The sequence below is a fragment of the Ostrinia nubilalis genome, chromosome W (genome assembly GCF_963855985.1).
Source record: "Ostrinia nubilalis chromosome W, ilOstNubi1.1, whole genome shotgun sequence".
In the NCBI taxonomy this organism is placed as follows: domain Eukaryota; kingdom Metazoa; phylum Arthropoda; class Insecta; order Lepidoptera; family Crambidae; genus Ostrinia; species Ostrinia nubilalis.
In genome coordinates, this window is record NC_087118.1 from 1836534 (window position 1) to 1852117 (window position 15584).

The following is a 15584-nucleotide window of genomic DNA, read 5'->3' on the forward strand; positions in this document are numbered from 1 at the left end:
AAAGTGCCCTGGTACAAAATGCGAAGGCCTGGGTAACGAATGCCCCAGGAAGACGCCGACACACGCGACATCTTCCCGAAGCATTTGGCCGCGCGATCTACGATCCCTTGCGCATGCATCGAGAACAGGAGACTGCTGTCGATTGCCACGCCGAGCACGGTTGCGACGTTCACTGAACGGATCGACGCACCTCCGAAGCGAATGACTGGGGGTCTCTGGAGTTTTCCCCTGATCGTCATCGTGGATGACTTGGCAGGGGAAAAGCCCAGTCTGTTACGGACGCCCCAGTCGGTCACCAGACTTAGGGTCTCGGCGGCCGCTGCTTCTATGGCAGCCCTCGAGTTTGCCTCGATCAAAATGGTGACGTCGTCGGCGTAAGCCACCATGCTAACCCCCCCTGGCAATGGCAATCGCAGCAAGTCGTCCATCAGGACGTTCCACAGTGTTGGTCCGAGCACGGATCCCTGCGGACACCCCATGGTGGAGACCTTCCACAACACCCGGCTACCCGCGATCAGGCCAACCCGGCGTCCAGAGAAGTAGCTCGCCAACATCTTGTAGATGTTAGGCGGGCATCCTCCCCTTTTCACCTTGACCATGATCATGGGCCACCAAGCATTGTCGAACGCACCAGAAATGTCAAGGAAGATCGCTTGGACATAGCGCGCTGTGGACGTCCTGCCGGTACCTATGACGGCGTCAAGTGCCGAGACCGTGGACTTACCCGGAGAGAACCCATGCTGACAGTCCGAAATGCCACTGGATATCTGCGGCGCACACCACAGCATGACACGTTCAAGTAACTTACCAAGGACGGACAGAAGCGTGATCGGACGGTACGCTTTTGGATCGGTGAGCGGCTTGTCGTTGCCCTTTGGCAGGACCACGAGACGACCGTCCTTCCAGACGTCCGGGAAGACGCCTTCATCTATGCAGCGGGCATACACCAAATGGAATTCCATCGATGCAGCGGCCCAGACTTGGCGCAAAATCCTGGCGGTGACCCCGTCGAGCCCTGGTGCCGTGTTAGGCAACTGCCTAATCATGATTCCCAGATACTCACGAGTAGGAGGAAGGGCGGCGGGACCCGCGGGGAGGATGGCAGCCGAGGTCCGCACCTGGTTGTGGTACGCTGTGTCCTTAGACGGATCGTCGTCCGGGCACAGCGCATGCACAAGACCGTGCATGGCTTCATCAACGCTCCCCGCGTGTCCCTCGGCGAACTTCGTGCCGTTGACCACGTTAGCGGGAGGACGGTTCCGCCCGCTGGCGACACGGTAGGCCAGACCCCAAGGGTCTTGGTTGCCGGACTCGGCAAGCCCCCGGAAATACGCGACCTCGGTTTCTTCCTTCCTCCTCCGATACAGCGTCCGGTCGCGGTGAAACGCGTCCCTTGCCACCTCCTCCGCAAGGCCACCGCGCTTCCGCGACCTCTGCCACACCCGGCGTGAAGCGCCACACTTCTTGCGAAGCCGATCCAGCTCAGGAGTCCACCATTCGTAGCCTGCTTCCCGGGTCTTCCTCTTGTGACCGAGGGCTGTTTGAGCAGACCGGACAATCACGTCAGTGAAGTCCCTGCTTACCTCGTTGGCAGGCTTGCGAAAGTCGATGCGACCCATGCTCCAGTGAATCGTGTCCCGAAAGTAGACCCAACTGACCCCCCGATCCCGAAACCCCCGAGGCTCCTCGATTGGCTCTGTGCGCTCCAAATTCGATCTAAGGGACGGCTGGCATACCTCGAATGTTATGAGGCGATGATCGGATGTGCTGGCGTCGGGGTGAACTCTCCAATTGGAGATGCGTATTCCCCTTGTGGACAATGTGAGATCCACATTGGACTCGCCGTTGGCAGTGCTGAAGGTCGCTGGCTGGTCTTCAGTGTTGTGCAGTAGGAGGGAGCGGCCTAGGATAAAATCCTCAACCGCGTCCCTGCGGTGGTCTTCAACGCGGCCTCGGCCGCGGCACTGCTCCTCGCTACAATGCCACATGACAGAGTGGGCATTGCTGTCCACGCCTATGATAACGCACTTGCCACGTAGGGCCTCCATTACTGTCTCCAGGTGTTGAAGGTGCGGGTCGATGCTGTCGCCGTACTTGAAGTAGGCCGATACCAGGTAGGCATCGACCTCCCGCACATGCACGACGAAGCAGTCGACCGTGGAGAGATGGTGGAGCGCAGCGACGGTTAGGTCCGGCCGGCAGACGAAGACGCCCGCACGGGAGGTGGGGCCGGTCTGGATGATGAGCTGGGACCTCGAGTATTGTTCTTGGGTTAGAACGATGTCGAGTCCCAGCTCGCGCGCCAGCGCCGGCAGCTCCTCCGTGGCAAGCGCCGCGCCCGCCAGGTTGATCTGCCCTACCTGTAGTGTCCCGCTAGCGAACATTGTAGCGTGTGGCGGCTACCATGCGGCTCTCGGCGAATACTCTCGCGGGGCACTGCGGAGATGCAGTGGTATGTCCCTCTGCACCCGGCTTCTTGAAGCGGGTGCAGGTCGCGCAACGTGTAGTCTCCGCAGTGCAGTCGGCGGAGCGGTGTTCTGTACTGCAGCATTTGCCGCAATACGCTTCGGTGGACCGGCAGTACCGCTCTGGGTGCCCGTACAGCTGACACTTGGTGCAGCACGTCACGGCCACGAAGTCTTCGACGCGGCAGACGTCCCACACCAAGTACACCGTTCCCTGACGTAGGAGACGGGCGCGTAGGTCCGGAGTCACCTCCAGAATGACTGTCGTGTCACGGCTGCGCGGGCGGTTCTTCTTAAAAGCCACCTTACCCTCCTTTTTCAGGCGGGCAAGGGGCCATTCTGCGTCCAGCTCCAGATTTTGCTCGTGGAGCATATCTAAGAAGTCATCCGTCTTAACGTCCGCAGACAGGCCATGGATGGCCACACGAGGCAGGCGAGGGCGGGGCTCGACCACCCGCAGGGTGTCGGGGACCGCGGCCCTGAACCGGTTCGCGGCCTCGACGCTGGTGGTCTGCACCACCACTCCGGCGTTGCCGACCTTGCGGACATGCTCCACCTGCAGACGGGTCGTGCGCGGGTTGACGGCCTGTTTCAAGGCCGTTTTCGTCTCCTCGGCGGTCTTGATTGTGGTGTTGGCCTCCGCCGGGTACACGGCCAGGACGGGGCCACTGGGGGCGGGCATTGGGTACTCCCTGGCGGAGGTCTTGATCATCTCTGCGAAGGTGGGGCGGCGCGGGGCGGCTTCCGATGGTCCTGTGGGGGGGGCTGACCTCACTGCGTCCAGCTGCGCGCGCAGGGCCTCCAGCTCACGCTCCTTCGCCTCAAGCAAGGCGTTGGAGTGGGCCAGCTGCCTGCCCAGGGTGTCGGCGCGCGCAACCGCATCCGCAGCTCGGAAACCCGTCGAGCCCTGGATGGCGAGGGCCTCCTGGGCGATGGCGGCGATGAGGCCGATGTCGGCCTTGTTTAACTTGCTGCCCGGGCCGTTAACGACCGCAACCGACTTTTTCAAGATGGTATCCATGCGGGCGTACAGCTCGCCGATGGACGCCGAAGTGAGCCAATTGTTTGGCTCGACGTCAGCCGGCGAGTATGCGGGCGCGGTGGCGGTGGCGGTGGCGGTGGCGTCGGCGAGGGCGGCCGACACGGCCGAGGCAGCGACAGACGCGGAGACGGGGGCGGGGGCGGCGGGAGCCGCGGTGGTCGGGCGGGGCGGGGTGGTCCTCCGGGGGGGAGGGGTGGGGCGGGGGGTGGCGGTGGTGAGTATCCCCCCCACCGGCGGCACCGAGCGCTGCGCGGTGGCGCGGCGCTCCACACATTGCCGCTGCGGCGGCACCTCCTCCGGAGACGGCAACGGGCGCTTCTCGCTGGTCAGCGAGGGTCCAACGGGGGCTGCGGTGGTGGGGGTAGAGGGCGGGCTGCGCCCCAGGCTGTGCCGGGGGGCGAAGGGGGACACGTCCTCGTCACGACGGGACATTGCTCACACACACTAAAAGTTTGGCGAATGTTCCCAACTTGGTCGCCGGGAGACGATTCGTCCGCGCACGGCTGACGAATGTTCCGATGTTGGTCGCCGGGAGACAATTTTGGAGATAGTCTCGCGGGTTTATGATTCCGGCGACGTAAACCAGTACCTCGGACCTATATAGGGGTCGAGTCGCTAGGCGAGGCGCGAGCGCGCACTCGAAAAATTTTTGCCAAAGTTTGTGATACGCTAGTCTATGGATTTATAGGTTGGCAACACCGAAACAAAACAAAAAGTCAAACAACTGTCAAATGTCACTCTCAAACCTGTCAGGCTGACACCTGTCACCTGTCAGTGTCAGTGTCAGCCACCACGTGCTTTGCACGCGCACCACACCTAACCTCACTTTTGGCACGTGTTTCCTGAAAACGGCCTAAAAGTGCTGAAATTTACAGGTAATCCTGTAGCGCTATGCGCCCACAACACGCACAAACACAACACCGCGTCCTATCGCACTCCAAAAACAAAATATCCGTCCGGGCAGCCAAGCACGCGGCCAGCTGCCGGCAGTAACAAATCCGACGAAAAACACTAATTAAACAGTAATTACGCACAACACAATTAGTACAGCACAACAAGGACACGGAAAACTCGCGGAAAGTCGCGGAAACACAGCGAAAAACCGAAAATTCGCGAAATGCAAATCCACGCGGTCCGGTACCCACGCGGCGGCCTCGGAGCGATCGACGGAGACGTCCGCACTCAACGACGACCGGCGCGCAAGTGCCGGGGGACAGGGTGGTATGTGGGACTCCCGGCGCCCTAAAAAGGGAAAAGGACGGGGTATACCTACTGAAACCTCCGCGGCGTTCCGTCGTAGGCCGAGTGGGGGTGTCGCGAGTATCCGGCCGTAGCCTTAGACTTCCGAGACACCACGCTACAGCGACAGCTCGCCTACACGGTGGACCCTACACGCCCCCCTTGTGGGGGTCCGACGAAAATGCCCCCGCACCCCCGGCCTGCTGGCCGCCACCTGGGGGCAGAGTAGAACGGTCGTACAACCGCCTTTTCCGCCCCCTTCTCCGCCTGCGGAGCGATGAGACGAGAGGATCGTTCTCCCGCTCGCGCTCCACAGCCTCCTTCTGAAGGATGACCTCTTCGATCAAAAAGGAGGCGATCGCCTTCCAGCATCCTTCACTTCCCAGCATGGCGATGACCAGGCTCGGAAGCGAAAGATCCCGGCCCACGACCACAGTGAGGACACGGCGCTGCTCCTCCCAGCCTGTGCAGACCGCGAGGGTGTGCTGCAACGTGTCATCCACCGCGCCGCATTTGTGGCACACGGGGATTTGTCTCGCCCGATTCTATGCAGGTACGAACCGAAGCCATGCCCGGTCAGCACCTGCGCCAGCCAGACGGAACCTGAGGAACCCGTGCGGTCGTTCCAACCATTGGTCCAGAACAGGACCAATGGCGTCCAGAGTGCGGCGGCTAAACTGCGCGCGAGTCATGTCTTTGTGACGGCGCCGCACCGCTCCGGGCGCTTTCCACGCGCCATCTGGTCTGCCATCCAGTGATAGATGACAGACAAGACCCCAGCTTCTAGCTCCCAAGGAGGAATACCAGCGAGGACGCACGCCGCAGAGTCCTTGCGACCCTCTGCGCTATGGCCCGCTGGGGTCTGCGAAGAAGGGCAGCATTCTCCCTCTTGTTGAGTGCATCCACCCAGACTGGGGCGCCATACAGCGCCATGCTCCTCAGAGCGCAGGCATAAAGTCGACGGCACCTCGTTTGTGGCCCTCCCAAATTCGGGAGGAGCCAACTCAGTGCGCCGGCTGCCTTGAGGAGGCGTGGCGCTAGCCCGTTTAAGTGCGGGCTAAAATGCCACCTCCCGTAAAGCGTGAGGCCCAGATATCTCATCTGGCCTTTGACGTCAATCCTAACGTCCTCAACGCGTCGAGAGGGGCGCGCTGGCGAGGCCCCGGAAAGAAGAGGGCCTCAGTCTTCTCCAGCGCGACTTTCAGGCCGAGGCGTCGTATTCTGCGAGCAACTAATACGCCAGCCATGCCGCGGCCCCAAATGTCTTCCCCGGGCAGTGACCAAAGTGTCATCCGCATAGCATAATATGACACTAATGCCCGTGAGAAGGACGCCCCGGAGGAGCCAGTTGAAGCCTAGGTTCCACAAGAGGGGACCGAGCACCGAACCCTGCGGAACCCTGCTGGCTACACCGCGCCGTTTGAGCTGGCCGTCTCTGTTAACATACAGGACTTCGCGGTCCCGTAAGTAATCGGCCAGCAGCGCTCGAAGGTACTGAGGCACTCTGTGATGTTGAAGTGCCTAGAGCAGCGGTCCGTGGAAAGGCCGCAAGGGTTCCGTAAAAAATATTATCCCACGTTTCGTGACCGACGTTGTTCGCTCGCACCGACTTGTTTACGCACAACACAAGGGAGGGGCAGGACGTGCGGGCGGAGTAGTACGGGGGTTCCGCTAGGAAAAGTATAATCAATTAGGGTTCCTTGGCAAAAAAAAATTGGGAAACCCTGGCCTAGAGTATGGTGGAATGAGGGATGGTACTGAAAGCGTTGGCTATATCGAATGATACAGCCAACACACCCTCAGCCCTCTCCCTAGCCTCCGCAGTGAGGCTTTTTAGCCTCTGAAGGGCGTCGACCGTCGACCTGTCATGTAAACCAAAGCAGTAATGTCAACGTCACGAAAATGAATTAGGTTCCACAATATCGAATTATGACGATTGAATGTGTAAACCAAAATAAGGCGAAGTTTTGAGGTGATTTGAGTTTTGTTGCATATAAATAATCTTTAACTTTTTTTTTTCATTATTTTATCGGGAGTGCTGGGCCCCTGGTCATAGTGGGCCCCTGGCCATAGTGGGCCCCTAGGCACTGGCCTAAAGTGCCTTATGGATAATACGGCACTGGCGATAAGCAGCCCTGCGCCTGAGCATCGAGCCCGGTTTTACAGCTTCAGTCGAAGACTTAGATTCAATAAGGTTAGTTAAGTCAAATTGTAATTAAAAATAAAATATATTTTTTCGCGAAAGCTCTCGGCTAGAGCATAACTTACGCGAACCTTCACTGTTAAATATTTTTCCCTTAATCCATTTATCCTGAGTTCCAAAACCCCTGGCCCATACGGATTCGCCGTTTTGAAAACTACGCTCCCTACCCCCTGCAAATTTTATTTGATTCTCTTGTGCTCGTCTTACTCGGTCTTCTACATCGTAATGACCGCGTAATATGTCTAACCTCGAGCGTAATTGACGTTTTTGTAATAATTTAGCGGGAGTTTCACCAGTAGTACTATGTATGGAATTCCTATATGTTAACAAAAACGTTTGAAGTGCTGCATCAACATCAACATTATCTCGTAATGCTTTCTTTATTGCCCGCTTGCATAATTTAACCGCATTTTCAGCCGCCCCGTTTGATGACGGGTGATAAGCGGGTGAAAAAGATTGTCTGATCCCATTATTTTTCAAAAATACTTCAAACTCAAGGCTAGTGAACGGTGGACCTTGGTCTGACACCAGTTCAACAGGTAGACCGAATCGGGCAAAAGTACTTCGAAGCGTTTTAATGACACTGGTCGCCGTTTTCTGTTTCATTTCGAAAGCTTCGAGCCACTTCGAACTCGAATCAATCAATACTAAGTACGATAAACCTCTATATGGCCCTAAAAAGTCGATATGAAGACGTGTCCACGGCTGGGGCGCGTACGGCCACGGGCTCGGAGCGGCGTGCGCCGGCGCCGCCGCCTCCCGCGCGCACGTGTCGCAGGCGCGGCAGGCCTCCTCCACGTCGCGGTCGATGCCCGGCCACCAGACATAACTCCTAGCTAAACTTTTAGTTTTGACAATACCCATGTGACTAATGTGAAGTTGTTTTAGTACGATTATTTTTAACGACTCGGGAATTATCATTCTATATCCCCACATTACACATCCATTGTCTAAATATAATTCATTACGTCTTGTAAAATACGGATTAATTGTTTCCTCTGGACAAGATGGTGGCCAACCAGACTCAATGTAAACTTTAACCCTAGCCAGTGTTTTATCTGTGGCGGTAGCTTTCCTGACGTGTGCTGACGTCCTCATTATTTACTGCCAAAAATTTTTCTACAAGATTACTATAAGTAATTTCTTCAACATAAATATTATTCGTGTTTCGTTTACCTAAATTTGGTGGTAGTCGCGATAACGCGTCGGCGCAATTTTTCTTAGAGGGAACATATTCAATATCATACTGATACCCTGATAGAAGAACAGCCCAGCGTTGTAAACGCGATGCCGCCATCACCGGTATGCCGACTTTATCACCCAATATATAAGTTAACGGTTTGTGATCAGTTCTTAGTACAAAGCGCCTTCCATACAAATACTGGTGAAATTTACGTACAGCAAATACGATAGCGAGTGCCTCCCTGTCGATCTGCGCGTAATGGCGCTCCGCGGCTGTGAGCGAGCGCGAGGCGTAGGCGACAGGCCGCTCACCGGCCGGCGTGGCGTGCGCCAGCACGGCGCCCACGCCCACGCTGCTCGCGTCCGCCGTCAGCACCAGCGGCAGCTCCGCTGAGTAGTGGCACAACACTTCGCTACTGACCAACCTACTCTTGAGCTCCTCGAATGCTCTTTGACATTGCTCACCCCATACGTATTTAACACCGATTTTTAGTAAATTATATAATGGTGCTAGTAATGTGCTTACATTGGGTACAAATTTGGCATAGTACATGATCATTCCTATAAACGATCGCAATTCGGACACATTAGACGGTGCAAGTGTATTACAAATCGCTTTTATCTTGTTTGGACAAGTATGCACTCCGTCCTTGCTTATAACATGACCGTGTTATCGCTATTAGAATAAAACAATATATTAATACCAAGATTATATTCAAACTCATTACATTTGCTATCAACACCAAATTACAGTAATATCATTAATTAAATACCAAGTCTAGATAGAATTCATTGTACAAGTCTAAATTAAATTCATTATAAAACTTACAATAGTTACCAATCCTTTATTTCGACACTAAACATAAAAATAACACTTACTTGAATATCAGCATACACACTTTACCAACTGACGCTTATTCGGAGGAGATGTTACTCGTAGCAGGCACTGACGACCAACTAACTCAATCTCCGAGCGCTAGATTCCCACCTCGACGCCGCCCCACCACCGATACCGGACCGGATCGGTGGCGTGACGACATCGAACCACAAACCAGTGTTGCCAGTAAATTTAATGCTACGTTATTTTAAAAATTTATTAATTATTATAAAACTATTTATTTAATTTATATATATTAATTAATTTAATTGTTACAAGACAATAATCATATATTTTTTATAACTAATTTACACTATTTATGACCGCAGCGACAACATTCGGCCTTCCTGCGCACGCATCCGTCCCCGGATCGCGTTCTAGTCTGGTGCGATTGCTGAGAACGAAACATAACATATTACTATTTAATCATAAAAATATAACGAGGTCATATGGATGTATCATGAGTGTCCTCTACTCGGCTGTTCCATCAACGATCAGCCGATAGCGAACTACTCTATTCGAAGACAAAACAGGTGACTTTGCATATCATTGATACCCAGACTCGTATGTCGCAACTGTTCCATCAGCGGTCAGTCACTAATGCGTGTTAGAACCTGCGGTATACTCTAGGCGATGCCACTGGCCAACCCTAGTTGCATAATACCACAAATTAAAACACTAAGTGTAACAAATTTATTTTTCACGAATAAATCTTGTTAGAACTATGCATTTATCTAGGTACCAAAATAGCAAAGTTCGAAGCAAAAACATTAGACTATTAAATAAAATAAAAACAAACAATTAAAAAATGAAATCAAATCTGAAAAGTTTTGATCAAAGGTGTCACATAAATACCTGACAACATCTTAGGTCATCTCCAGGTTCTCGTCCAGGTCATCTAGTCTAATCCATGGTTTCATATTTTCTGCACATGTGGTTCCTTCATACCGTTTACTCGTCCGCTCTGATCCCCTCATATCTTTAACCACATTTCTATCGTGACCTAAAACTTCTGTCACCTGGAACGGTCCTTTGAATAACGGAAGCAATTTAGTACTCTGGCCGTCATTTGATTGACTGGGAATTTTAATGACCACCAGATCATTAACATTATAATATATTCGGGCAGGTTTTCGTTTAGAGTCGAAAATCTGCTTCTGTTTGTCTGCATTCACCTGGATTCGATTAGTTACATTGTTCCTCAACAAAGTCATGTCGATTGGTAATTGTTCATTTTCATTAACCAGCATGTCAGAATCTGTTTGAAGTCGATAGCCAAAGAACACTTCGCTAGGAACCGCAGATGTAGTTTTATTAATGGTACTGTTGATTCCTTGTTGAATACTTGGAATGTGCGTATCCCATTTGTTATAATTAGTATTTGCACCCATTGTTCTAAGCGCATCGAGGATGGTGCGGTTATAACGTAATGTCCGTTCGAACGTGGCACGGCGGTCGCAATAGTGTGTTGTCTTATATTTTTATCTTTACAGTATTTAACAAATAACTTGGATGTAAAAGAACTACCTGCATCACATACAATACGTTTAGGATTTCCGAATACATTGAATATTTTATTTAATTCATTAATCACAACCTTACTCTTGGTATTACGAACAGGAGCAATAAATACAAATTTTGTAAACGAATCCACTGTTACTAACAAGTAAGTATTTTTTTGTGTAGTCTTTACAAAAGGTCCTAGATGATCAATGTGTAGCGTGTGGAAGGGCCTTGCATATTTAGGTATAGAAAATAATTGCCCTTCTTTTTTGCCGTGGACAGCTTTTGAGTAGATACAGTTAAGACAATTTTTAATATATTTAGATACGACTTTTTTCATTTTTGGGAACCAATATAGTGATTTTATTCTTTCAAGAGATTTGTCCACGGCAAAATGGCCTATTTCATCGTGATTTGCTCTAATTACCTGCCAAATACATTTTTTTGGAACAACCCACCTTCTACCGTACTCTGTCCTACGATATACTTTATTACCCAATAATTCGTAATCTTTAAATATCTTTTTGTTTAGTTCGGCCTCTCCTGATTCTAATATTTCCCTTATTTCACAAATATGAGGGTCTTGCAACTGTATAGATAGCAACCAGTCACCTTCTGTTATAGCCAACACGCTTTCATTGCACATGGGGGTAGAATTACTGTTACTAATCGGATTCCTACTTAATGCATCAACATGTTGCATTTGTGGTCCTGGTTTATGAATAATTTCGAAAGTGAATTCTTGTGTCAATAATACCCATCTACCTATTCTAGAGTTAACTTCTTGCTTATTTATCGTGTATTTGACAGCGTTACAAAGCGTATAAATTTTGAAATTAGAGCCCAATAAGTAGTGCCGAAATTTTTGTAAACCGACCACAATTGCTAAAAACTCCAACTCAAACGAATGATATTTTTTTTCTTCGTTGGTTGTCTGTCTACTATAGAAATGAATTGGCTTTTCCCCGTTTTCAGTGACTTGTGTTAGAATGCAGCCTACGCCGTCACGACTAGCATCAGTGTATAAAATTGTTGGGAGTTTAGGGTCAAAAATTGTTAATAAAGCATTATCTAATAATTCGCGTTTTAATTTATTAACCGCTTGGATTTGATCTGTGCCCCATTCCCATATAGCGTCTTTTTTCAAGAGCTTTACCAATGGTTTTGATATGAGAGCGCAACTTTTAATGAATTTGCGGAAATAATTTATGAGGCTCAAAAATTGTCTCACTTGGTGGACATTTGAGGGTTCAGGATATTCCTCCACAGCTTTAAGTTTCTTTTTACGGGTGTGTAATGTATGATATAACTACATATCATATAATACTTAGAGGATATAACATCAAATTATATAAAATCGTTTAATATAATAACTATTTACTATAATAAACGAATAATATAATTTTAAAACGAATAATTTTAAGACAAATAACTTGTTTAATGTATGGATAAAAGTTGTTTACTCCCAACCGTCAACAGATGGCGTTGTGCTTACTTGACTCGCGGTGTTAAAGTATTTTTGTGCACTCTTATATAGTAAATTCGAATGTTTTTGAAATATACACTCTTACTACAGCTAAGGATTTGTTTTATTTCTACAAACTAACATCCTAGCTTTTTTTGGGACACTAAACATTGTGGTCCTTCGGTACGCCGGATACAGGCTACCTTGAGGGAGTTGTTTAGCTGGCCGCCTTCTTACACCGACACGGTGACGGATCGTTGCTTATGGTGTATTTGCCTTGCGAAGAAGAGGTGCGCAAGGAAACAGTTGCAAGCAGATTCAACAGCACCAGAGGGCGCTAAAAGCAGCAAAGTTTGACCGATTGTGGCGGCGACGTCTCCAGAGGGCGCTAAAAGCATTGCTGTTCGATGTTGGAGTAGAGGGCGCTAAAAGCAGCAAAATTCGGACGATAGTGGTGGCGACGTCTCCAGAGGGCGCTAAAAGCAGTGGTGTCTGGTGTTGGAGTCAGAGGGCGCTAAAAGCAGCGGTGATCAAAGTTGGAGGTAGAGGGCGCTAAAAGCAGCAGAGGCGACGTGTGAGTAAAGTGAATATTTGTATCGGAGCTTCACTCTGGATTTGTGTTTAGTTTGAACTTGGACTTTAAAAATATTTAATAGTGATAAATTTGAGACTTGTAATTTTCTTAAGATAATGTTCTCTGTAGGACTTAGAATAGTTTTGTAAAAAGTCTACTTACGGGGAACCTATGCCCAAATTTTTCCAAGTGTTAAATTGTTGAAAGACTTAGAAAATTTTTGAGATCTTTTACTGGAGTGTTTGTTTGTAATTTTGAACTTAGAAAATTTTTGTTGATTTATATAAAACTGTTTAACTTAATTGTTTTACTAAACACTGCTCATTGCTAGTACGAGTACAATCTGTACATGTCACAAGATCTTGAGAAATCTTTTCATTCCATGGACTCTTCTGATTTAAGTATGGAAGCTTTGTCGAATTTACAGGAAGATGTTAGGGCAGGGATTAACAAGGGAAAGATTAATTTTAAAAAGTCGCCTAAGGACAGAATAACTAAAGTATATATAAACACGCGTTTAGAAACATTGGAAGAACAGTGGAAAGCGTTTGTGGACACTCATCGTACTATTCCGTATCTATATCACCGATGTAGATACGGTCGAATATAAAAAGTCTACTTATTATACTAATGATGTTTACGAGGTTACGCAGGAACTTTATTGGGATTATAAGAGCTTACTAAAGGAGACTTTGGCTAATATTACGTCTTTGGCAGTTAGTAATGACGATTTAGACGTTTCTCAAAATGTAATTTCGGCCAGTGCTCCCTCCGTAAAGCTGCCAAAAATAACAATCCCAACATTTAGCGGTAGCCCCTCCGTGCCTACGCGCTTCTAAATTACACTCTAGGGGTAGGGCAGACAAGACTACGTGGAGTCGGTTTTACGGCGATTCGTTTTTGTCACTAAAGTCATTTATAAGTCAAGCTAAAAAAGAACATACTTAAAGTTATATCTATCAGAAATTATATCAATTAAAGAGTATAACAAATAATATTTATTACAAGTAATGGTTATGTGAAATAATATTTATATTAAACAAAATTACATCAAATGAGTCTTAGATTAAGTAAGGTTTATATCAAATGTCTTTATGCGTTGTGATTGGTATCTGAAATGATATTATTAGAAATGATTTATTATATGAAGTAAACATTATATGTTAAAAAATTATATCAAGTGTTATTATAACATACGTTTATTATACAATATGAACGTTATTGAAATGAATTTATATCATATAAACTTATATAAACTGTCACGCACCCTCTTTGGGTGTGTAATGTATGATATAACTACATATCATATAATACTTAGAGGATATAACATCAAATTATATAAAATCATTTAATATAATAATTATTTACTATAATAAACGAATAATATAATTTTAAAACGAATAATTTTAAGACAAATAACTATTAACTGATATAAAATGGTTTGATATAATGAATATTTTGTATAAAATTTACAATGTATACTATTTAAAACAAATAACATTCAAATCATATAAAAATAAAATGTCGAACAATCAAATGAGATAAAATTCTTTTCCTATAAAACTTAAATCATATAACAATAATAATTTTATATAAAGTTCAATTGTTATAATAAGCATTGCATGCAGCAAGCAAGCTAGCAAACGAGCAAGCAAGCAAGCGAGCAAGCAAGCAAGCTAGCAAGCAAGCTAGCATGCAAGCAAGCTAGCAAGCAGGCAAGCAAGCAAGCAAGCAAACGAGCAAGCAAGCAAGCGAGCAAGCAAGCAAGCTAGCAAGCAAGCTAGCATGCAAGCAGGCAAGCAAGCAAGCAAGCAAGCAGGCAGGCAGGCAAGCAAGCAAGCAAGCAGGCAAGCAAGCAAGCAAGCAAGCAAGCAAGCAGGCATGCAGCATGCAAATTTGACTAAAAACTTGAGACTTCTGTCACGGCTCCGGCACTGCGGGGCTCTGGCGGTCCCTCGCGTGCTAATCGTCGCAGATGGCTTTCGCTCGACACCGCGTCTTCGGCTGGCTGGCCGGCTTCGCCGGCCAGCCTCAGCCGCGTCGCCTCGCTTCCAGCCACCTGCTCCTCAGCCCGCGGGCCGCCTCGCCCCTCCGTGCCTACGCGCTTCTAAATTACACTCTAGGGGTAGGGCAGACAAGACTACGTGGAGTCGGTTTTACGGCGATTCGTTTTTGTCACTAAAATCATTTTTAAGTCAAGCTAAAGAAGAACATACTAAAAGTTATATCTATCAGAAATTATATCAATTAAAGACTATACCAAATAGTAGTTATAACAAATAATATTTATTACAAGTAATGGTTATGTGAAATATTATTTATATTAAACAAAATTACATCAAATGAGTCTTAGATTAAGTAAGGTTTATATCAAATGTCTTTATGCGTAGTGATTGGTATCTGAAATAACATTATTAGAAATGATTTATTATATGAAGTAAACATTATATGTTAAAAAATTATATCAAGTGTTATTATAACATACGTTTATTATACAATATGAACGTTATTAAAATGAATTTATATCATATAAACTTATATAAACTGTCACGCACCCCGCTGGGGAGCGCGAGGTCTGGACCGATCATCGCTGTCAGAATACGGCGCTGCGGGACCCAAGCCGGGCACGCTTCAAGGGTGTACTGGGCCGTGTCCTCCGCAGCGCCGCACTCGTGACACACGGGGCTGGGCTCCCTACCTTTCAGATGCAGGTACCAACCGAAACATCCGTGTCCGGTCAGCACCTGCACCAGGAGATAAGTAAGGGAGCCGTGCCTCCGATGAACCCACTGATCCAGGACTGGGCGGATCGCCTCTTTGGTTCTTACGCCATAGCGGGGACCCACCAGCTCCAGCTCCCAGCGCCGCAGAAGCTCCTCCCGAGCAAGATCACGAACGCGCTTGCCGCCTTGACGTTCGGTACCTATAGACCGCGTCAAGAACCTCGGCCTCTAGCTCCCAGGGGGGAGTCCGGCCAGCACACAAGCCGCACCGTGTGAAACCGTGCGGTAGCCTCTAATAGCCCGCAACGCTA

General features: G+C 48.5%; 1 protein-coding gene across 1 annotated transcript; it reads right to left on the minus strand.

The window, feature by feature from the left end:
• Positions 1-4895: 4895 nt before the first annotated feature.
• LOC135086402 (uncharacterized) lies at positions 4896-8690 on the minus strand. Its single transcript, XM_063981133.1, has 2 exons — positions 8349-8690; positions 4896-5291 (listed from the first exon to the last, which is right to left on the minus strand). The coding sequence occupies exons 1-2, from the start codon at positions 8688-8690 to the stop codon at positions 4896-4898; spliced, it is 738 nt and encodes a 245-aa protein (XP_063837203.1).
• Positions 8691-15584: the final 6894 nt, after the last annotated feature.